The sequence below is a fragment of the Chiloscyllium plagiosum genome, unplaced genomic scaffold (assembly GCF_037043375.1).
Source record: "Chiloscyllium plagiosum isolate Xiang-an unplaced genomic scaffold, Cpla_swu_hap1 HiC_scaffold_2, whole genome shotgun sequence".
In the NCBI taxonomy this organism is placed as follows: domain Eukaryota; kingdom Metazoa; phylum Chordata; class Chondrichthyes; order Orectolobiformes; family Hemiscylliidae; genus Chiloscyllium; species Chiloscyllium plagiosum.
The window spans coordinates 27,720,363-27,745,871 of record NW_028270140.1 but is presented as its reverse complement, the minus strand read 5'-3'; the positions used below and the strand labels follow the sequence as shown (position 1 = coordinate 27,745,871).

The window sequence follows — 25,509 nt, the reverse complement described above, 5'->3', positions numbered from 1 at the left end:
CGAAGTGCCTTGCTAAAACACCTTGAATAATGACTTTCACCTTGGTTATGGAGAGAGATAGGTGCGTGCAATTGGGGGTTTTACAATTGGGGGAAGGGTAATTACGATGCTGTAATACAGGATCTGAGGAGCATAAATTGGGAGCATAGGACGTCAGGGAAGGATGTCGTGGAAATGTGGAACTTTTTCAAGGAACAGATACGACGTGTCCTTGATATGTATGTACCTGTCAGGCAAGAAAGAAATGGTCGTGTGAGGGAACCTTGGTTGACGAGGGAGGTTGAATGTCTTGTAAAGAGGAAGAAGGAGGCTTACATAAGGTTGAGGAAACAGGGTTCAGACAGAGCAGTGGAGGGATATAGGATAGCCAGAAGGGACCTGAAGAAAGGGATTAGGAGAGCTAAGAGAGGGTATGAAAAATCTTTGGCGGATAGGATCAAGGATAACCCAAAGGCATTTTATGCGTATGTGAGAAACATGAGAATGATTAGAACGAGGGTAGGTCCGATCAAGGACAGTAGTGGGAGACTGTGTATTGAGTCGGAAGAGATAGGAGAGGTCTTGAATGAGTACTTTTCTTCAGTATTTACGAACGAGAGGGACCGTATTGTTGAAGAGGAGAGTGTGAAACGGACTGATAAGCTAGAGGAGATACTTGTTAGGAAGGAAGATGTGTTGGACATTTTGAACAACTTGAGGATAGACAAGTCCCCCGGGCCTGACGGGATATATCCTAGGATTATGTGGGAAGCAAGAGAGGAAATTGCAGTACCATTGGCAATGGTCTTTTCGTCTTCACTGTCAATGGGGGTGGTACCAGGGGACTGGAGAGTGGCGAATGTTGTGCCCCTGTTCAAAACAGGGAATAGAGATAACCCCAGGAATTACAGGCCAGTTAGCCTTACTTCGATGGTAGGCAAAGTAATGGAAAGGGTACTGAGGGATAGGATTTATGAGTATCTGGAAAGACACTGCTTGATTAGGGACAGCCAGCACGGATTTGTGAAGGGTAGGTCTTGCCTTACAAATCTTATTGAATTCTTTGAGGAGGTGACCAAGCATGTGGATGGGGGTAGAGCAGTGGATGTAGTATACATGGATTTTAGTAAGGCATTTGATAAGGTTCCCCATGGTAGGCTTATGCGGAAAGTCAGGAGGCATGGGATAGAGGGAAATTTGGCCAATTGGATAGAAAACTGGCTAACCGGTCGAAGTCAGAGAGTGGTGGTAGATGGCAAATATTCAGCCTGGAGCCCAGTTACAAGTGGAGTTCCACAGAGATCAGTTCTAGGTCCTCTGCTGTTTGTAATTTTTATTAATGACTTGGATGAGGGAGTCGAAGGGTGGGTCAGTAAATTTGCAGATGATACGAAGATTGGTGGAGTTGTGGATAGTGAGGAGGGCTGTCGTCGGCTGCAAAGAGACTTAGATATGATGCAGAGCTGGGCTGAGGAGTGGCAGGTAGAGTTCAACACTGCCAAGTGTGAGGTTGTCCATTTTGGAAAGACAAATAAGAATGCGGAATACAGGGTTAACGGTAGGGTTCTTAGTGAGGTGGAGGAACAGAGGGATCTTGGAGTCTATGTTCATAGATCTTTGAAAGTTGCCACTCAGGTGGATAGAGCTTGTAAGAAGGCCTATGGTGTATTGGCGTTCATTAGCAGAGGGATTGAATTCAAGAGTCGTGAAGTGATGTTGCAACTGTACAGGACTTTGGTTAGGCCACAGTTGGAGTACTGTGTGCAGTTCTGGTCGCCTCACTTTAGGAAAGATGTGGAAGCTTTGGAGAGGGTACAGAGAAGATTTACCAGGATGTTGCCTGGAATGGAGAATAGGTTGTACGAGGATAGGTTGAGAGTGCTAGGCCTTTTCTCGTTGGAACGGCGAAGGATGAGGGGTGACTTGATAGAGATTTATAAGATGATCAGAGGAATAGATAGAGTAGACAGTCAGAAACTTTTTCCCCGGGTGCAACAGAGTGTTACAAGGGGACATAAATTTAAGGTGAAGGGTGGAAGGTATAGGGGAGATATCAGGGGTGGGTTCTTTACCCAGAGAGTGGTGGGGGCATGGAATGCGCTGCCTGTGGGAGTGGTAGAGTCAGAATCTTTGGTGACCTTTAAGCGGCAATTGGATAGGTACATGGATGGGTGCTTAAGCTAGGACAAATGTTCGGCACAACATCGTGGGCCGAAGGGCCTGTTCTGTGCTGTATTGTTCTATGTTCTATGTTCTATAGTTTCTAAGATCTTCAATTTCACAGGATGTTAAGGATGCAGGCTTGCAGTCTGCTGTTTTCTGTGCCCATTCATTTTTGAATAAAGTAGTTACACTTGCTGTTTTCCAATTTAATAGAACCTGCTCTGAATGGAGAATTTTGGGAAATGTTTGGAAAATCACCCTTATTTTAGTTTAAAATACTAGTCTTGGACGTACTCTTCTTGATTTGAAACAGAAATTCAATCATAATATGGCTGTTGCAATCAGAGGCACTTCCAGCTTGAGGTCATTAATCAGTCTTATCAAGCTGCCATTATTTGTTTCTTTTATAGTCCATCCTACCATGTGTTAGGGGCCTATACACCACTCTCACAAGTAATTTCTTTCCTTTATCATTTCTCATCTCTATCTGAACTACTTCGACATTCCGATTTCCTGAATTTGGACCACCCTTCTCTATTCACGAATTAACAGATCCATCACTCCATCTTTTCCAAGCATCCTGTCCTTCCTAAATGTCACATAACATTCAAAATTCTGATCCCAATCTCGATCATCCTGCTGCCACTTCTTTGCAATGGCTACCAGTTTGTACTTAATTGTTTCTATTTGTTATCAGTTCATACGCGTTATTTCAAATGTTATGTATATTCCCAGAGTTTCCTCTTTTATTATTTTCGTAACCTCAAGCCTTGTCTATTGATTTATTGTTTCATTTGTATTCTCTATCACTTCCCATCACAATCTGTTTATCGTTTCTCTTATCATTAACTTTCTCTCTAGCCTATCTTTGATCTACCACATCTTGTCAAATTTGATGCCTTGCTCCACTATTTAGTTTTAAAACCTGTCTACTTCTCTCATTCGGAACTCCAGCCTCAGCACAGTTCATATGTCAACTATCCCAATGGTACAGTCCTCACTTTGCCCAGTACTGATGCCTGTATCACATGAACTAGGACACCTCCTATCATACCAATCTTTGAGCCATGCATACATTTCTATAATCTTATGGGCCCTTTGCCAATTTATCCATGGCTAAACTAATGATCCAGAGATTATCTTAGAAATGTTGCTTCTTAATTTGGTGCCTAACTCTTCATATAGCCGACGCAGAACCTCTTCCCTAGCTCTACCAGGAGAACTGTATCCGTCTTCTCCCATTGTATGTCCCTGCACTTCAGGTCTTTCAGTTTACCCACTTGGGAAATTTTATTGGCAGCAAATGTAAAAATCAAACAAATCAGCAGGATGCAAATATATGGGATCTTGTCATGCCATTGGCAAATTATTCCTGAGCTGAGAGCAAAGGGACATGAGTCCATATGCAACAAGACCTGGACAATATCAATTACGCTGATAAGTGGGAAGTAACATTCACACCACACAGGAGCAAGACAATGATTACCTCCAATAACAGAGAGTCTAATCATCACTCTTGATATTCATTGGCATTATCATTATCAAGTCCTCTATTATCAACATCCCAGGAATTACCATCAACCAGAAACTGAAATGGTCCAGTCATATAGATACTGTGGCTACAAGACCAGGTCAGAGACACATAACTAACATTCTGACTCTCCTAGGCTCATCCACAATCTACTTGGCACATGTCGTGAGTGTGATGGAATACTCTACACTCGCCTGGTTCAGTGCATATGCAACAGGACTCAAGAAACTTGACAGCATCCAGCAGAAGACGGCTCACTTCTTTGGCATACTACCCACCAAATTAAATATAATTTGCTCACCACCAATGTATCACTGCAACAGTGCATACCTTCTACAAATACACTGCAGCAAGACAACCTGGGTTCGTTAGAACACACCTTCCAAAGTAGCAACCTCTACCACTAGAAGGACAAGGGCAGCAAATGCATAGGAATTACACAAGCTGTAAGGCTCCTCCCAAGCCACATACCATCATGACTTAAGGCTATATTACCTTTCTTTCACTGCCATTGGGACAGCTCACTCTCTTCCCAACAGCACTGTTGGTGTATCTACTCATGGACTGTGGTGGTACAAGAAAGCAGCTGACCACCATCTCCAGGGCAATTGGAACTGGACAACACAATATAAACCAGTGAAGCGCAGGACGCACAAATGAATTAATTAATGTATTTTTAAATTACGTGGTAGCAAGAAGCACAGAAAGTGAGTGACCTGCCCAAGGTTTTGATCAACTTTATGCTTTGGCACAAGCTTCCTCATTAGCAATAACCCAAAATCGCAATTCTTATTGAGCCAAGATAAACACAGAAATAGGTTATAATCACTATTTTCACAGCTTGTCAGCAGGAGAGCTCCAAATATTTCCTAGGTGTATTAAATACAGGAGAAAACTGTTGTTGGTGGTTGTATTTTATCAGCTCTGTCCTAATGAGTGAAAATATTAAGCAAATATGATTCTGCAGTGATCTGCAGATAGCTCCTGTGGCAGACATACAATACATTAATTCAAATTCAAAAATCCCTTGACAGTAGCACTCAGGGGTTTTTAAGGAAGTGGGGTCTGTCGTCTGCAGTCTATAAATCTCAAGCCATAAAGAGATCACATCCTTATAATGTTACTCAGGGTTGGGAAATCTCCACAAGTTTCTTCAGTATTTGGCTCGAGCTTAAGAGGAAACACAGAATCTAAGAGATAGGAGCCTTTTAAATTTGAATTTATTTGAACAGGAGAAGCATTGAATCAATTCTGTCCGTTGCCTTTATTATACTTTCAATCCAAGAATTAGTTACAAATGAAATTATATGCAAAAACCAGCACATTGGTTTCCCACAATATTTATGACTTTGAGGTGTTAATTGGATGTGTTGAAACATGGGAAATAAGTTGTTTAGGTTTGCATAAGATTTGCTTAAATAGGGGAAAGTCTAGTGTCATTTCAGAATGATGACAATGTGCACTAAGCAAAGTAGCTGAAGCACAGCCAGATGAACCAAATGCAATTCTGATAACTCTGAGCTCAGTTCACCAAAACTGCAATAGTATATTTTTTCCAAAAATAGCTTTAGCCTCTGTGCGGTAGATACATGTCCAAAGGCTGGAAGCTCTGAACAGTCTCAAGTATTCTTTGTTCACTTACTGAGTGCTAAGACAACAGTATTCCAAAGCCTGCCAAGAAAATCCTTTGGAAATTTGTCAAACATCAAATCCTGTTCATCAGCATCAATAAACAAACAAATCTTTGGAAATGCAAGTGATAGCTCTGAAGTACCCCTGACAGTTTAAAAATTGGGGAATATTCTTTTGTTTACAAAGGATATGAGATACAATGAAAGGAAAAGAGGAGCAGGGAATTGATGTTGGATCTGCTGAGGAACTTAGTGTAATGCAAACTCATTGGTTACGTGACGAGTCTGGTGATGAAGAAGCTGGCAGTGGTCAAAGGAAAGAACAAGAGGAGATTTAATAAAAAATGTTCCAAACCATGAAGGCTTTTGGTAGAATAACTAATGAGAGACTGTTTCCACTGGCAGAATTGTAGGCATCCAGAGGTGATAAGTTCAAGATAATTGACAATAAAATCCAGAGGGAAGATAAAAGAGTTACATTTTTAAAACATAGCAAGTTGTGATCTGGAATGCATTGTCTAAAAGAGCAGTGGAAGCAGATCCAACATAAATCTTCAAAAAGGAAATGGATGTATACTTGAAAAGGAGAGATTTGCTGGGCCATGAGGGGAAAGAGGTGGGAGTGAAAACAATGGAGTAGTTCCCAAAGGCTCTCTTTCTATCCTGCTCTGTCAAGTGATTCTAATTAGATTTTCTTGCAGCTGTCTGTAGTTCAACTCTCATTGCATTCGATGGCATGTATTCCCTTTGAAGAAAGGGGAAAATAAGCCCACTGTTGACTGCAGGGACTTGTGCTGAAAAACTGACTACAAGACTGGACTCAACATCAAAATCTCACATTGATAAAGAGCCAGCCAAAAATGAGGCACGCTTTTAAGATTGATGTACTGTCAGTTCCCACAGAACTGTACTCCAGCATTTACCCCTTACAAAATGGCAGGAGCAGTGAGCCTAACAATTTATTTCGTAGCTGCCAATGAATTGGCACTTAGTCCCAAAGGTAAGTAGTGTTGCACCAACAATTATTTGCGTTCCAGAGAATGTGCATAACTGGCTCTCAAAGGTTTAGTGAAGAGATGTTTGGTAGATCAAAAAACAATTCCCAACAATACAAGTTACTAAATAAAATTGTGGAACAGATTTTCAAACTTGAAATCACTGGGCTTGGAAACCAGGCACTACCTGTGGTGACAAGTTGTTCTGCATTTACTAGTTCCATATCTGGGCAGCAAGGCAGCTTCCATGTCTCCAAATCTTTGAGCTAATAGTTCACAATTTGTCTTGGTTGGCCTCATATACGGTTTCCCTTTTGCACAACATTCATGCTCCAATGTCACACAGCTTATGTGCTCACATGAGGGGTATTCCCCATGATACTCTTGCTTCCTTTACAGACACAAAATGTACCAATTCTAAATTCTCATTCTCATCAGCAAAATTCTCCAGGGCCTCATAACTTCCTCCAGTTATACAATCTTCTGAAATCTCCTCTGATTCTGTCCTCTTGAGCATCTCCCATTTTCTACGTCAAACCATTTACCTCCTGGTTTTCAGCTGGTCAGGCTTTAAAGTTTAGAATTCCTTCCCCGGATCTCACATCTCCTTTTTTCCTCAAAACCTAACAGCTTGACCAAACGTTTGGTCATCTGCCTCAAATCTCTTTGACCAATTTGGTGTTAAATTTTGATTTTTAATGCTGGCATATTTAACAATGTTAAAAGTGCTCTACAACACAAGTTAAAATTGATTGTTTTAATAGTAATATGACACTGTTCAATTTCTAGATTAGCTCGTAGACACATGGATGTCCTATGGGAACGTGACTCAAGATTAATTTTTGCATATTAGGAAATGAACCTATTTGTGTGATCTCTGCTGAATGCAGAAAATACTGGCTCTATTGAACTGAGGGTTTGGGGATCTGGAATCAAACATTGATACAAAAGCAATATAGTCCGGATGCTAGAAATCAGAAATAACTAATAGTTTCGCAAATAATCAGATGTACTCACTGACCTTCTTTCAGTTCAATTCTGATAAAAGGTCAGAGAAAAGTCATCCAGATTTGTTAAAGGCAAATAGTGTTTCATTAAATTGATTGCATTTTTGATGAGGTTAACAGAGGGTTCATGAGGGTGATGTGGTGAATGTTTTTTAAACCTATTCTTTCATGGGATGTGCATGTCCCTGGCAGTACAGCCCCTTAACTATGTGGCTTCCTTCGCCATTTCAGAGCAGTCCAGCATCAAGTACATTGCTGAGAGTTTGGAGCCACACGTCGGCCAGCAGGTCAGGCAGCATCCAAGGAGCAGGAGAATCGACGTTTCGGGCATGAGCCCTTCTTCAGGAATCATGCCCGAAAAGTCGATTCTCCTGCTCCTTGGATGCTGCCTGACCTGCTGTGCTTTTCCAGCAACACATTTTCAGCTCTGATCTCCAGCATCGGCAGTCCTCACTTTCTCCTAGACTGGGAGAATGGGTAAATATACAGCAGACAAAATCTAAGTACAGTGGAGTGTGAGGCAATTCCATTTAGAAGGAAGAACAAATAGTGGCAATTTAAACAAAAAGGTATAAACCTAGAAAGAGATGAAGCAAAAGCAGAAAGATGTGAGAGTACATGTGCACAAGTTGTTACAGTGGAAGGACAGATTGACACAACTATTGATCAAGTATTTGAGATGCTCTTGGGCTTCATAAATAGTACAACAGCAAGAAATTACAATGAACTTCTCCAAAAGCACTCTTTTTCAACCTCAAATGTGTCTAATTCGAGGTAATGTGTCTAAATATAGGTAATGCACTTCAGAAAGGATATGAAGGTTCTGGAGAAGATGAATGAGAAAAGAACGCTTCCTGCAATGAGGACCTTTACCTACTTTGACAGATTGAAGAAAGCGTGATTGGTCATCTGGGAAAATATTAAAAGGCAATTTGAGGGAGGTTCAAGTCATGAGAGTTCTAGACAGAATCATTGTCCCATTAGATCCAGAATAAAATAGAACAATATACTGTAGAATATGGTTATTGTTTCAAATTAAGGGGTTGCCCATTTATCACAGAGATTAGAAGAATTACTTTTAATTACACAGCATCATATACTTTGGAACATGTCCTCAAAAGACAGTGAAGGCAAAGTCAAATTGATTCTTAATAAGTAAGGAAGTGAAACTGATTGGGGGAGGTGGAAACATGCAGTGATCAGATCAGCTATAACTTTGTTGAATAATGGAACAGGCTCAAGAGGCCCTTCATCAGGAAGGGCTTTTGCCCAAAACGTTGATTTTCCTGCTCCTCGGATGCTGCCTGACCTGCTGTGCTTTTCCAGCATCACATTAATCTAGACTCTGATCTCCAGCATCTGCAGTCCTCACTTCCACCCCGTCAAGAGGCTGAGTGGCCTATTGCTCCAAATTCCAATGTTTATACACATATTGATGAGAGTAACAAAGACAAGATGATTCCAATTCAATATGACTGGCAGAAGCAATGGCAAAATGAGGAAAACATTTTATGTTATGAGCATTTAGGATCTCAAATCCCCCACCGAAGGCTGCAAGGGGAAGGCACACCTGTGGCTTAAGCAGAGAATTGGACAATCATCCAACTAGAATAAACTTTTAGTGCTCTGGGGAAAATGGCAGGAGAGTGGGACTGACCGAGAGCAGCTTGTGCAGACAATTGACACAGGCGTGACAAACTGAATGGCCTCAAATGTACCCCAACCATTCTATGATCCCAGACCAGAACCTGAAACATTAATTCTATTTCTCTCTCTACAGATGCTATCTGTTCTGTTGAGCCTTTCCATCAGTTACAGTTTTTAATTCTAAACTCTACAGTCATCTATCTGAAAAATATAGAAGGATGAGTCTAAAAAGGTGGCTAAATTAAAGGATGCAGAATCTTGTGACGTCTAATTTCCACTCTCACTCCCCTAAATCTCTTGAGGATGTCAGTCTTGACTCTGTTGGTAACACATCAAAGCTAACCTCAGAGACCCAAGTACACAATGCAGGATGATGCTCCACTGCAGTATTAAGGGAATGCTATACTGCCAGTGATGCAGCCTTTCAGATGAGATGCAAACCAGAAACATGACTCCTGGTTTATTTATCCTTCAACCAACAACTAAAATGGATTATCTGGCTGTGCTCAAACTGCTGTTTGGGGGAATCTTGCTGTGCATACATTAGCTGTCACATTCCCCCATTACAAACAGTGACCACACTTCAAATGTACTCTTCAGATAATGCTTTGGGACACTGAGGTTGTGACAGCATTACAGGAAACTCTTCATTCCCTCAAATCCTGGAAACAAAAGGAGAAAAAAATTGAAAGATCTCAGGCATCGTTTTTTTCTTTCTGAGAGCAATTCCTGCAAAAAGTGAAGCCTTGTCATTTTTGTGGACATGGTATAGAGACACTGTTGGCCCCCTCCGAGGACAGAGACTGGGCTCACTGTGTGTTCTGTGTTGAAACGGACATCGGCATATATTTCGCCTGCACTTTTCCTGTGGGGTTTGTCCTTCTGTCTGGGTGGGGAATAGTTGTCTGCGCTCTACTGAGGTCAGGCTGCTTAGCTGACAGGTTCTGTCTTAGTACAAGAAAAGAATCAATACTTTTAGACGATGGCTGCACCCTCAGTGTAAAACAACAAACCTGTAAAGCCTGACATGTTTTCAGGCAAGCCAAGGCAGCTCTCAACTGATCTGCTCACGGCAGCAGCTGCTGCTGTCTCCTGCTCATAGGAAGCAGGCAGAGAGCAAGAGAGAAAAGACTGAACAAAGTGCCGAGGTACACCTCAGTGTCAGACCCTACAGCTATTAGTCACTCAATAAATCACACAAACTAAATAGAGCACACATTCCCATCGAACTGGGCTTTTTATTTGAACAAGGGATCAGCGGGACAAAGAGCAAGGAACACGCAATAATTATAGCAAAAAGATATACAAGCTGCTGATGATTTCAGAGACACATGCACAGACACAAAGAGTTGGCCACAGGTTGAGCAAGGAATAATGCCTTTCACAGAGACCATTCTGCATTCAAATTCCATGTCAGAATGAAAAGCAACAAAACTAACCATGAAAACAGCTATGGGAGACAGAGACATGCTCCATAGACCTGCTCTCATATGGATAGTCAGTGCCAGATTTGGCAGGTATATCAGGCAAAGCTACTTTATGCTGCTTGATTCCAGTAAAAGCACGGATACCTTTAATTTAGCAATTTACATCGAAGCACTTAACGTTTTGCAAGTGTGTGCATGCTGAACTTTGCAGGTGTACACTAATTGTGCACACAGCTGTATATTTATAGAGAGAATTATTATGCTATTATTTTAACCTTGAAGGCAATTTAATTTTAGGAAAGGCCACAAGGAGGATAGTAGATTAACCCGTGGAATAGTAAAGGAAAGACAATATTGGAGGGACTCAAACTGTCTGCCAGCAGCAATATCCAATGCATCTCCCAAATTGACACTAAACTGATGTGGTCCTAAAGGAGATTTCAAAAGGGGGGGAGCTTATAAATTTCATGTGGTCGCCATATCCAAATTGAAATGGAAAACCGAGATCATAAAAACAACATATTTTCACTGCAGCAATTCACCAAGGCTCCTTCAAAAGCACTGCTCAAACCCAAAACATTCAGAAGGCCAGGAGAGGCATAGGAAAACCACCACCTTCCGAGGCCCCTCAGAACTATTTCATAGGCTTGCAGCTACACCCATGTTCTTTCATTGATGCTGGGTGAAAATCCTGGAACTTCTTTCTTAACAGCAATATAAATGCACCTGCACCAAATGGATTGCAGTGATTCAAGAAAGCAGCCATAATTATCTTCTCAAGGATAAATGTGGATGAGCAACAAAAGCACAATCTAACTGGTAGCACTCACGTTCCATGAGAAGATGGGGAAAAAACAGAAGGCCCATTCAGCCCAGTAAACCTGTGACACATTCTGCCCCTCATCCAGTTACATCTTGACTAAGTTGTAATTCAACTGCATTTATCTGTATTTGCTGTGCATCCCTTGCTACCATTGTCCAATAATAATCTGATACTTAGAGGAGGGAGAAAATGAGATTTAGAGTCTGACTATCCCACATAACAGTTCTGATAAACTGAAGAAAGGTTGAGACAGCGGTGCTGAGTGATATGCTGAAGCCAATAAGGGAAACAGCTGCTGAAGCCTTAGGTTTTTCTTTGAATTTGGAACAATAGAAGCAGCCTGAGTGGGTGGTCAAACTCCCACAGAACCAGGATTTTTAGTTTTAGTTTTCAGCAGTTCCTAGGATCTTGAAGCTGGATGTGGAAGCACTCACTGTCCTCTCTGTTACAGCTAAAAGCTGGGGTTCTCTTCCTGCTGCTAGAATTGCACGTGAGATATTTTTACTGAATTTGCCTTTACCAGGGGTGTGTTTAAAGGATGTTATTGTATTAGAACAGTTAATTAGCAGTAGTTATATATATAAAATTTTGTTAAGCATTTTGATAGTTACAATTAAGCCAATTACTTTATGTTTATTTTGCCTGTATTTTAACTGTAGTGTAAAAATAAAGTATGTTTTGCTGAATGTTGAGTAATTTGACCAATCGAATTCTATCTGGAACTCAATGCCTTACACTTACCTTCAAAATAATAAAAAAGGAGGGTCTAGGCTAACTTCTTAATATATTTTGAGGGGGTTTGGTCCAGTCCACAACACTGACACTTCCAGTGTAGTACTTAAGGAATGCTGCACAATTGGATTCACAATCTTTTGGATGAGACATAAAACTAAGGCAGCAACTGCACTTACAGGTGGATGCAAAATATTCCTTTGGCAATATTTACAGAAAAGTAGTAGAATTCTCCTGGGTGTTCTGATGAATATTTATCTGGAAATGTGTTGCTGGAAAAGCGCAGCAGGTCAGGCAGCATCCAGGGAACAGGAGAATCGACGTTTCGGGCATAAGCCCTTCTTCAGGAATGCCGGAATGCCCGAAACGTCGATTCTCCTGTTCCCTAGATGCTGCCTGACCTGCTGCGCTTTTCCAGCAACACATTTCCAGCTCTGATCTCCAGCATCTGCAGACCTCACTTTCTCCTGATGAATATTTATCCTCAAACTAACAATACTAAAACAGATAATCTGGTCATATATCTCAGTTTGAGGAATCCTTGTTGGGTGTAAATTAGCCACCACATCAAGTGCCATGTTGTATTATAATAGGGATTGCACTTCAAAAGGTATTTCAAAGTGTAACATGATTTGAAATGTCCTGAGGTCTTGAAAAGGTGTTACATAAATGCAAGCTCTTTTTCCTTTTGCTGAGGATTTCCTTTGACAAATGTAACTCCTTGAAATTAATTCATTTTTAACCTGAAAATCAAACCTGATCCAAAGAACACAAGGCAACTTTTATCAGAATCTCTCATTCCAATGTAACTGTAGATCATCTTCCAAAACCTTCAATCTCACTCCATCCCAATCTCATTCCAATGCCCAACACTTAACCAAAGGATCAAACAATATGTTTGTTCAGTTGATTATAGCAGATCAAAGAGGGAATTCACACAATGAACGATATTCTCATCGTCCAGACTACTCAGACGCCTTGGCATCATGGTGGCTCACAAACCCACAGCATACTTAAACAGCAGCTAATGAACCTAAAAGGACCTTGTACAAACAACCAACAAAACGAATGTCATTTACAAAATACCATACAAGGACTGTAACAAACACTACATCAGACAAACAGGCAGAAAATAGCCACCAGGATTCATGAACACCAACTTGCCACCAAGTGACATGACCCACTACCACTAATATCCTTACATAAACACAAAGAAGGACACCACTTTGACAGGGACAACACATCCATCGTAGGGCAAACTAAACAGAAACATGCACATGAATTCCTAGAGGCCTGGCATTCTAACCAGACTATCAATAAACACATTGATTTGGACCCCATCTACCATCCTTCGAGAAAAAGAGCCAGAAATGATATCACTCACCTTAAGAAGCCAAGACACGTAAACAGAAAGTGAGACATAACACCAGCATTTCACTGGAGGCTCATGGATGATGTTATCTAATATGCTGATGAAACATCTGAAAACAAACCTTCCAGCTCAACGAGCAAACTTGCAACCAGATATTCTCATCCCTACACTTCAGTAGAATCATACTTGACCACTGGTTACTTGTTACCAATCGACATCAAGGATCTACACCAGAAAAATGTTCACTTTTTCAATCAGATAGTTAATGCAATACATAAAAATTCATCACGAGTGCTAATATTTAATTCCAAAACCTATTTTTGTACTTGTATCAAAATAATAGCACGTTATCTCCTCAATCTTCATTCGTACACAAACAAACCAACAATAAAGAAGTTGTGTCTGCTTGTAAAAGTCCATTTGTAAAGAAACAGTGCAGTAAACAATGGAAGAGGTTACTTAAACTTTCAAGACATGTCAGAGGAAGTAAGGGAAAAGATGGAGAAAGTAGGCCAGTTGGTTTAAAACCAGTAGAGTGAGAGATTTTGAAATTCTTTACTAATGTAAAAATAAAGTCAATGGGCAATTTGAGATATCGAATTAAAGGAGAGTAACAGATTTGTGAAAGACAGCAATTGTTTAAATATTTTGGTTGAATTATTTAATGATGTAATAGAGAAGGTTGATGGAGATAATGTGGTGGATGGTGTCTGTATAGACTTAACAATGTGATTGACAAAAGGAGAACATAAATGGCTAGTTAACAAGTTGGCGTTTATAGAAAAGGAGGGCCAGTGCACAGATTTTAAGATGATTTAAAAACAGAAAGTAGCAGAAATTTTGGTAGATGGTAATTTGAGGAATGTAGATGGAGGAATTCTCTAAGATCAGTGAGAGGGCCACTTTCCTTTGTTATACATGAAAGACTTGGATCTTGCATTAAAATTTCATAATTTGCTGCTGATACTAATCTTGGTGATGTGACAAACATTGAGGATGATATGAATTATCTGGATAAGTAGGCTCACGGAATGGATAGAGAAGTCATAATGAACTTTAATAACAAGAAATGCTGTACAGTGAAGTGTGAAGTGATGTAATTTGTGAGAAGGGAAAGGGATAGTCAATAGAGAATTAGTAGTACAATTCTAAAGAAAATTCAGGAACAGATGGACTTAGAGGTGCATGTGCATCAACCATTGAAGGTGGCATGACACATTAAGTGATTAGGAAAGCATCTGAAAATGCCTCTATTTATGAAGCTGAAATTAAGTACAAAGGTTGGGGAGTTATAGTGAATTTTCATAAAGTTGCGGTTGGGCCTGACCTAGATACTGTATCTAGTCTGGTCACTACACTTTAGCAAAAATCTGAATGACCTTGAGAGATTGCAGAGGAGATTTACCACAATTGTTCCATGGATAGAGGGTGTTTAATAATACTGTTACATTAGAAATGTTGGGGTTGTTTTGCATGAAGCAAAGGAGACAGAGAGGAAATTTTATAGGTGTGTACAAGATTATGACAGGTTTAGATAAGGTAGACTGAGAAATCATATTCCATTATTTAACTGTACAAGGACTTAGAGGGACATAGATTTGGGTTTAGGAGGAAAAACGTTTTCTTTTACACAATGAGCATCAATGACCTGGACCTCACTACCTACACAAAGGACATGGAATCAGAAACAATCAATGTTTTTGAAAGGAAATTAGTTGGACACTTGAAGGGAATAAACTTCAGGGCTATGAGGACCAACTAAGGAAATGGTACAGAATGAAGAGCTTTGCAGGGAGCCAGCATGGAGTCATTCACTGAATTGCCTCCTTTTGTGCCATCGATGGCCATGACTGTAGGACTCCAGGACTCTCGGATAACTGGGTATAGCAGCACAATGAGGGGCATCTGGGACAGTAGGAAGCTGACATAACTCAGCAAGGTTGCATCAAAATCAGAAATAAGTTCATTATTAATCCTGCCCTGGCAGCAGGCTGATCAATGAGTATCAACAGGATATTTGTCAAATCGATTGCGAAGAATTTTGACTATTTCAAGATCTAACAGCAAATGAAGAAGCCAATATTTAAAATCTCCCACAAGAAAGGCTAACAAATATTGTAAGTAGCTTGACAAAAACTGGTGTAATGGTCCTGTCCATCCGAGGCCACATTAATTCCTTATTACTATATGCACAGGAAGTAACATTGTGAATTACAAGCAGTCTTGGCACTATCAGAAGTGAAACTGCAAGGTCCATTACCTACATCAAGTACTTTCTGGCAAAATGTATCTTTTTCTCCCCCCATAATTACAGAGTTGACACTGAAGTTGAGGATTCCTCAAATTATCATTGCAAGACAATGGAAACAAATACAACTATTATAGCTTGATGATACTTAATATTTAGCAACACTTACTCCCATGTGGTGTACCTTCCAGTTCTCAATCAATCCAGACTGTGTGCAGTTTGAAAGAGCGTGGCTGTACCTTGACTGCCTTTGAAGTTGATCTACAGTTCTGACTTGGAATGTGAGCTGCAAGAGGAAATGACATCAGGAGCATATTTTCCATGTGTCCAAAAGTGACACAAAACTCCCAAAGCCAATCATTACAAATGGGACAGAGATTAATTCTTCTCTCTCTCTCTCTTTTCTACAGGTAAAAGCTGATTATCGTATGTTATCACAGTCAGTATTCAATCACATACTTCTGAACTGCTCAAATGATGATGGAGTTGAAACAATAGCATATATGTCACCCTTAAATGTGCATGCTCCAAGTGTTAGTCGTGATTAATCATCTTGTAACAAGAATATAAATTAAAGCAAAACAAATTACTTCTAAGCATTTTAGAAAACAGCACAAAAGAGTCTTTGTAAATCAAATATAATCAGTCTCCACAAATAATGAAACCAACATTCTTGAATTCATTGCCTATTGGAATTAATATTCTAAAATAGTGTGGAGTCCAGGAAAAATAGTCCATCAATGCAGGTCACTTCACTGTGTGGGTAGCAGTAATTCTTAATGTGATGACTTCTAACAACCCATGAGATAATGATCACACACACACACACACACTCACTCTCTCTCTCTAAAACATACACCCTGACACACATATACACTGGCATAGCCTGACATTTATACAGACCTTGAAAAAAAAACACAAAAACTGATGTGCACATTCCTAATACACACATGCACAGTGGCATATAAGTTGCTGTACCTACTGACGCAGGTATACTGACACACACATTAAAACACACATCTTGCTCATACTCTGAGGTTTATTGTCGAGACTGAATTCTTACTCCCCGTTACTTACTCCTCTACCTCGACCAGGATCTCTACAGACTGAACTATTCACACTGATAGCTCACACCCTCTTGTGTACACAGTCACTGAATGATTGCAAGGCTACAGCACTGACAGTGCTGGGACACACTGAGGGTGCACCAAATCATTCAAATATTTCCTCCTATCAGACTGATGGGAAATGGAGTTTTGAGTTCAGCATTCCGGATGCTCTGGGACAATGATAAGTGTTTCCAACAAACCACTAAAATCTGCTCTTAGATTTTTCAGTTATGGGTGCGGTGGTAGAACGTGTAATTCAGTCTTTAAACAAACTTCTGAAACACTGACTTCTGTTCTTTCTAGGATGTGGTCTGTAAAATATGGTTTCAACAAACACAAACATGTAATTAATTACAGACTTTCATGATAAAAATTCATTTAGTTAAAATAACATTTAATTATCAGTTGGCGGTGGGGTTCGGCCAAGTAGAAAGTATGAAGAAAGGGGGAATAAGATATTTCACAAAAAAAGTGTGAAGAAACAAAGGAATTAAATTGAAAGAGTCTTCTCTTAAAAGTGACACTGGTATAGATGAGGAGGGAGAAATCCAAAACCATGTCTAAATATCTGCACAATAATTACTGGAATCATCTGCATAGCGAAAATTGCTGCTTGGAGTCTACTACAAACTTGTACGTTGTTTAAACTACGTTTCATATTATTGCCTTCCACTTTCCCAGGTTTGGTTTTACATGGAACTTGCCTGGATTTTAAAAGGAAATTCATGCCAAATTCATGCATACTATCCAAAACAATTCAACATTGCATCATCAATTGTTTCTAATTAACAGGCTAACTATTATTTATTTTTCACCAAATATCATTTTTGAGGGTAAGATGTAGAACAACCTTGCATGTAAAAGACTTTGTGGCTATTATTTCAAAGATCAGGGGAGTTCTTCAGTTGGAATAAAAACAAAGCGCTGGGGAAACTTTAGATCTCCAGAACAAGAGCCATATCAGACTCCAAACATTAACTCTGTTTATCTCTCCACAGACGCTGCCAGGCCTGCTCAGTTTCTCGATCACTTACTGTTTTTATTTCAGATTTTCAGTATTTTTCTTTTATTTGAATTCTCCCAGTGGCCTGGCCAACATTTGCCCCTCAGGCAACCCTAAAACAGATCATCTGTCAACTGAACAAAGTTGGGTGGCAGGGCAGAAGATTGGTCAGAATATAAAAACTGCAAGGATGGGTCATGATGCTGTGCATAAAAACAGAGAGTAAGAGTTTAAAAGGGAAATGAGTTAATAAAGCAAACATTAGGCCTTTAGACAATGACTCTGGGGAATTAATAATTAAAATAAGGAGATGGCAAATTAAGTATGTATATTGTGTCAGTCTTTACTGTAAAGTACATAAGAAACATCTCAAAACTAGCAATGAAGCAAAAAAGTGGAGGGGAAAATTCAGGAAAATTACAATCACCAAGGAAGATTTAAAAGGGACCTAAGGGACAACATTTTCATGCAGGGGCTGGTGCGTGTATGGAATCAGCTACCAGAGGTGGTGGAGGAGACTGATACAATTCCAGCATTTAAAAGGCATCTGGATGGACATTTGAGTAGGAAGGGTTTAAGAGGAATATGGGCCAAGTGCTGGTAAATGGGACTAGATTATTTTAGGATATCTGGTCGGCATGGACGAGTTGGACCGAAGCAACTATTTCCATGCTGCACATCTCTACGATTCTAAGTGATATTGATCAAAGCCCTTGCAACTGGGGAAGTTCCATTAGAATGGAAGATACTGCATATAACTCCTTTTTTCAGACAACAAAGACAGCAGCAGAAATGACAGGCCATATAGCTTAAGATCTATCAAAGACGTTAGAAGCTATTATTAAAAGATCTTAAAGCAAAACATTTGTAAACATTCAAAGTGATCAGGTACAGCCAAAAACTTTGTGAAAGGAATGTCACGTTGAACAAATGTATTGGAGTTCTTTAAGAAATTGCATGTACTCTAAATAAAGGGTAACTGGTGAATGTACTTCCAAAAGGCATTTGACAAGATACAAGGTCAGGTTAATTGCGAAAAATCAAACCTCCACCACATCCTCTGGCAGCTCATTCCATACACGTACCACCCTCTGCGTGAAAAAGTTGCCCCTTAGGTCTCTTTTATATCTTTACCCTCTCACCCTAAACCTATGCCCTCTAGTTCTGGACTCCCCGACCCCAGGGAAAATACTTTGTTTATTTATCCTATCCATGCCTCTCACGGTGGCACAGTGGTTAACACAGCGCCAGAGACCCGGGTTCAATTCCCGCCTCAGGCGACTGACTGTGGAGTATGCATATTTCCCAGTGTCTGCGTGGGTTTCCTCCGGATGCTCCGGTTTCCTCCCACAGTCCAAAAATGTGCAGGTTAGGTGAATTGGCCGTGCTAAATTGCCCGTAGTGTTAGGTAAGCGGTAAATGTAGGAGAATGGGTCTGGGTGGATTGCGCTTCGGCAGGTCGGTGTGGACTTGTTGAGCCGAAGGGCCTGTTTCCACACTAAGTAATCTAAAAAAACCATTGCACCACTTGATAAATTGATAATTTTGTAAACCTCTATAAGGTCACCCCTCAGCCTCCGACACTCCAGGGAAAACAGCCCCAGCCTGTTCAGCCTCTCCCTGTAGCTCAGATCCTCCAACCCTGGCAACATCCTTGTAAATCTTTTCTGAACCCTTTCAAGTTTAACAACATCTTTCTGATAGGAAGGAGACCAGAATTGCATGCAATATTCCAACAGTGGCCTGTACAGCCGCAACATGACCTCCTAACTCCTGTACTCAATCCTCTGACCAATAAAGGAAAGCATACCAAACGCCTTCTTCACTATCCTATCTATCTGTGACTCCATGTTCAAGGAGCTATGAACCTGCACTCCAAGGTCTCTTTGTTCAGCAACACTCCCTAGGACCTTACCATTAAGTGTATAAGTCCTGCTAAGATGTGCTTTCTCAAAATGCAGCACCTTGCATTTATCTGAATTAAACTCCATCTGCTACTTCTCAGCCCATTAGCCCAACTGGTCCAGATCCTGTTGTAATCTGAGGTAACCCTCTTTGCTGTCCACTACACCTCCAATTTTGGTGTCATCTGCAAATTTATTAACTGTACCTCTTATGCTCGCATCCAAATCATTTATATAAATGACAAAAAGTAGAGGGCCCAGCACCGATTCTTGTGGCACTCCACTGGTTCCAGGCCTCCAGTCTGAAAAACAACCCTCCACCACCACCCTCTGTCTTCTACCTTTGAGCCAGTTCTGTATCCAAATGGCTAGTTCTCACCATGAGGTCCAACCTTGCTAATCAGTCTCCCATGGGGAACCTTGTTGAATGCCTTACTGAAATCCATATAGATCACATCTACTGCTCTGCCCACATCAATCATGTTTATTACTTATTCAAAAAACTCAATTAAGTTTGTGAGACATGATTTCCCACGCACAAAGCCCATGTTGACTATCCCGAATTAGTCCTTGCCTTTCCAAATACAATGTACATCCTGTCCCTCAGGATTCCCTCCAACAACTTGCCCACCACTGAGGTCAGGCTCACTGGTCTATAGTTCCCTGGCTCATCTTTACCACCCTTCTTAAACAGTGGCACCACGTTTGCCAACCTCCAGTCTTCTGGCACCTTACCTGTGACTATCGATGATACAAATATCTCAGCAAGAGGCCCAGCAATCACTTCCCTAGCTTCCCACAGAGTTCTCGGGTACACCTGATCAGGTCCTAAGGATTTATCCACCTTTAACCATTTCAAGACATCCAGCACTTCCTCCTCTGTAATCTGGACATTTTGCAAGATGTCACCATCTATTTCCCTACAGTCTATATCTTCCATAACCTTTTTCCACAGTAAATACTGATGCAAAATAATCATTTAGTAACTCCCCCATTTTCTGTAGCTCCACACAAAGGCCGCCTTGCTGATCTTTGAGGGGCCCTATTCTCTCCCTAGTTACCCTTTTGTCCTTAAAATATTTGTAAAAACTCTTTGGATTCTCCTTAATTTTATTTGCCAAAGCTATCTCATGTCCCCACTTTGCCCTCCTGATTTCCCTCTTAAGTATACACCTACTTTCTTTATACTCTTCTAAGGATTCACTCGATAGGCTAGGTAATAGGGGACAGAGAGGAACCATAAATAAGTAATTTCTTGTTTGGCAAGATACTACTGAGTGGTATGCTTCAGCGATCAGTGCTGGGACCTCAACTTTTTGCCATTCACATAAATAACCTGGAAGAAAGGATGAAAGATATGTTTATTAATTTGCCAAGATAATTGTAGTTGGGAAGTAAACTCTTAAGGGAATATAAAGAAACTACAAAGGAATGTAATTAGATTAAATGAGTGGGCAAAGATGAGGCAAATGTGGGAAAAGATGGAATTGTTCATTTTGGCTTGAAGAATAAAAACAAAGCCTATTATCTAAACAGTGAGAGATTTCAGAGCTCTGAGATGCAGATGCATCTGGGTATCTGAGTAAATGATTAGCAAAAGGTTAATGTGCAGGTACAGCAAGTAATTAGGAAGTCAATAGGATATTATTGTTTATTGTGAAGGGAATTCAATGCAAAAATAGGGAAGTTATGCTTCATTATACAGGGCTTTGGTGAGACAGAATCTGGCATACTATTTAGAGTACCTATTTCCTTATATAGGAAGGATATAAATGAGTTGGAAGTAATTCAGAGAAGATTTACTCAATTAATATATGGAATGGTAGGTTTGTCCAATGAAGAAAGATTGAGCAGGTGAGCTTTGGATTCATTGGAACTTAATTAAAATCCTAAGAGGGTAGGTATGATATTATGCTTGCTTTAATGGGGTAATCCAGAATTTGAGGCCACTGTTTAAAAATAAGGAGCTGCCCATTTAAGACAGAAATCAAGAGATTTTGGGTGTAGGTTTGCTCAAATCGTCTCAAAACTTGCTATCAAGAGATTTGTTTGCTCAAAGGCTCATGACTCTTTGGAACACTTTGACCAAAGGCAACAGAAGCAGAGTCTTTGAATTTTGAGGCAGATGTGGATACATTCTTGATAAAAAAAAGATGAAAGCGCATCGGGGTTCGGCAGGAACATGCAGTAATCAGATCAGCTGTGAGCTTATTGAACAGTGGTGCAGCCTGAAGGAGCTTAGTGTCTTCTTTCTGCTCCTAATTCATATGTTCTTATGTTCGCAACTAGTTATCATCATTTCCTGCTTGTGAGAGCTCACTGTGTATAAATTGGCTCCTGGGTTTCCAATATTATCTCAGGGACTCAATTCCAAAAGTGCTGTATTAACTGTAAGCACTTTGCATGATCCCGAGGATGTTTGCTAAATAAATATAAACTCTTTTCTTGACTGATCAAGTAAGCCTCAACAATCTCACCTGCTCCCATCACTGAAGCGAGACAAAGGAATTTATTCTTACTTTGCTCGGATTAAAACCCACCAAGTTCTGTTGTGTAAATGTGCACACTACAGTGCAACAATCAAGCTCTAGGTATTGCAGGACATATCAGAAAGACAGATATTTATGAGAATTATCACAAGGTAACTGGCTACGTTACAACACTCCTTATTTCATATCTCAAGGTCTTGTGGGGTGTAGCGTGTAACATCTCTGTCTCTGTGCTAAAAGCCATGGGTTTAATCCCACTCCAGGAAGATGCATTCAGTGCATGGCCAAACAGATTGAACATCATTCTGTGAATACATGCCAATATCAAATAGTAATGGGGGAAGAGATTCCAGGTCAACCATTTGATGGAAAGAATGTTCGAGCATTCACCCGTAGTTCCAGGCTACAAAAGGACAACACATTGAGTTCCCTCAGTGCGCAAACACACATACACACACAATGCCAAAATACCAACATCTGTGCTTGGTCAGTTGAGATTTAGAGGTGTTTTCCGGGTAAACAGGCTGTTCCACTATAATTCTGATCTGTTTTCACACTGGTAGATGGTCATAGCCTTAGCAACTTATTTGTCACACCAGAGGCAGCAGTGGAGCTTTGAAGCTGATCAGTCCAACACCTCCTTGTGTTCACCCTTTTTGAATGGACAGCTCACTTTCCCAACACAATGCCAGAAAATAACCCACAAGAAAATGAATTCACCAGCATATATCACACTGAGCAGGAAATTGTTGGGTAATCCACTGCCTTGTCTGGCATACATGTTCATTTAATATATGTGGAAAAAACATCCTTGTCCATGTGGTTGTAATCACATGCTTGATATCTCAGAAACGTGCAGCACCAGATGCCACAATTGGCTGAGTTTTACAACATTTTGTCATGTTTTCAATCCCATCTGCAACAGATGCAGGTATTAAACTTCTTTCAACTTATTTTCTCCCCATTATGCAATAATACTGAATACTGTTGATCCCAGGAGAGCAGAAGGATAGGGCAGTGATACCAAACTCCTTAAGCAACTGCTCTACTCAGAACATAGCCCTGGCAGGAGACTCACAGCATGTCAATGGAAATGTTTTAGGGATATCCGTAAAGCATTCCTAAAGAAATCAAATTCCTATCAACCCATGAGCAACCCTGGTTTGTGCCCAACCCAAAGTAGCATTGATTCATTTGAGAAGATACTGAACACATGGTGAAACTTCATCAGGAATGTGCAGAAGCAAAGTCGAAGCATCACAGGGAGTACACAAGCCTTTCATATAGCACCTACCCTACTTGTGGCAGAACTTGCAGATATTTGTGCTTTGGACTGGTCAGCCATCTTTAAATCCCATTTATTCCAGAATGGAAGCAAGTCCTAATGGATTGCCATAGGACTGGAAATAACCATGACTTCTGTGGTTTAATGTCAATTCTGAAATTCGACAAAGTGATTCAGGAATGATTGCATTCCCACTTTCCTCCCTGATTTCATGGTTGCCATATTGATCAGTTAGAAGTACAACTGAACACTTTGCAACATTATGCAGACTAACTCAGAGCACTGAAGCACCAAAAAATCAGCCTCTCTTTATGAACATGGAGAAAATCCAGGAACAAAGGAAGTCTTTCTCAAACAGTTCCAAGATGCAAAACGTTTCTCAAACTATTAGGTCTAAAATTACTTCAGAAATAGCTTTCCAAACACGTTTTTTCCCCCCCTGGCATTCATGGACATAAAGTATTATAACAGACAACACAATGGCAGACAGTGAATTGAAAGAACACTGAGTGAAGAGATATCTCGGTCTTTTACTTTGAACAGAAATTGTACTAGAAAGTAGATAAATATTTGAGAGAATACAGCTGTCCACATTTATTGCTCACTAATAAAGAATGAAGATTTGGAGATCTACCCACTGACCATTTTGCAAATAAATTCAACAGAATCATAGGAAATAGGAGATCTTTATTTAATGCAGGCAGCATCTTTGATCTGAAATCCACTACGTGAAGCAAATTCATGGCAACATTCAAAAGTAAACTGGGAACAAATTTGATTGGGAAAACTTGCAGGAAAGGCGGAGTGGCACTATTTGGATAACTCTTCCAAAGAGGCAATAAAGGCACAATGAATTAAATAACCTCCTTCTGTGCTGTGCTGTATCATTCTGTCATGTTGTACCCAGTTGTATTGCATAATGGCTCAAGTTGGAGTCGAAGTATATCTTGCAGGTTATACCCAATGAACAATGGTCTTGATTCTGCATTTCTCTTTTGTCAAATACCTTGAAAATAAACTGCTGAAGTAACTTACAAACCAACTCGTCTGGCACTGACACAGAAGATACTGATTTCACAAAAAACAAATTAGAGAATAGGGAGATATTTGAGGGTGTGATATCTGAACAATTTAGTGAATACTGTCACTCACCACAGAGTCAATAGAAAAAAGGGGTCACCTTAGAGTCATAGTTATACAGCATGGAAATAGACCTTTCAGTCCAACTTATCTGCACCAACTAGATATCCTGAACTTTTCTAGTCCTATTTGCTAGCATTTGGCCCATATCCTTCTAAACCCTTCTCATTCATGTACACATCCAGATGCCTTTTAAACGTTGTAATTGTACCAGCCTCCACCACCTCCATTGGCAGATCATTCCATACACACACCACCCTGAAAATGTTGCCTCTCAGGTCCCTTTTAAATCTTTCCCCTCTGACCTTAAATCTATGCCCTTTAGTTGTGGACTCACCTGCCCTGGAGAAAAGACCTATTCACCCTATCCATGCCTCTCATGAATTTATGAACTCCTATAAGGTCAGCCTTCAACCTCCAATGCTCCAGGGGAAAAAAGCCCCAGCCCATTCAGCCTCTCCCTGTAACTCAAACTCTCCACTCTCAGCAACATCCTTGTAAATCTTTTCTGACCCTTTCAAGTTTGACAACATTGTTCCTTTAACAGGGAGACCAGAACTGAATGTAATATTCTAAAAATAGCCCCACCAATATCCTGTATAGCCTTAACATGGCATCCCAACTCCTATACTCAGTGCAGAGAACAATGGAGGCAAACATGCCAAATCCTTTCTTCACGATCCTGTCTACCTGTGACCCCTCACTTTCAAAGAACTATGCACCTGCACCCCTAGGTCTCTGTTTGGCAACACTCCCCAGGGCTCTCCCCATGAACTGTATAATTCCTGCCCTGTTTGCCTTACCAAAATGCAAAATCTCACATTTATCTAAATTAAACTCCATCTGTCACTCCTCAACTCACTGGCCCATCCAATCAATATGCCATTGTACTCTAAGATAACCACCCTCACCATCCATGATTAGTAACGTGATTGCCAAAATATTTCCCTTAGGCGAGCTTTGAATGGAGCTAACCACTCCTAACATGACATCCTTCTCTGACAGACATAACCAATAATGGTTG

At 40.4% G+C, this 25,509-nt stretch overlaps 1 protein-coding gene across 6 annotated transcripts in view; it reads right to left on the bottom strand.

Moving 5' to 3' along the window:
* Nucleotides 1-25,509, bottom strand: part of bnc2 (basonuclin zinc finger protein 2) — a 568,898-nt gene that overhangs the window by 284,647 nt on the left and 258,742 nt on the right. Inside the window, exon 2 of one of the 6 annotated variants that reach the window (XM_043717560.2) lies at nucleotides 15,725-15,841. The exons of the other annotated variants lie outside the window; for them this stretch is intronic. Coding sequence (XP_043573495.2) covers nucleotides 15,725-15,841 — 117 coding nt within the window. The remainder of the gene's footprint in view (nucleotides 1-15,724; nucleotides 15,842-25,509) is intronic. 6 annotated transcript variants of the gene reach the window in all.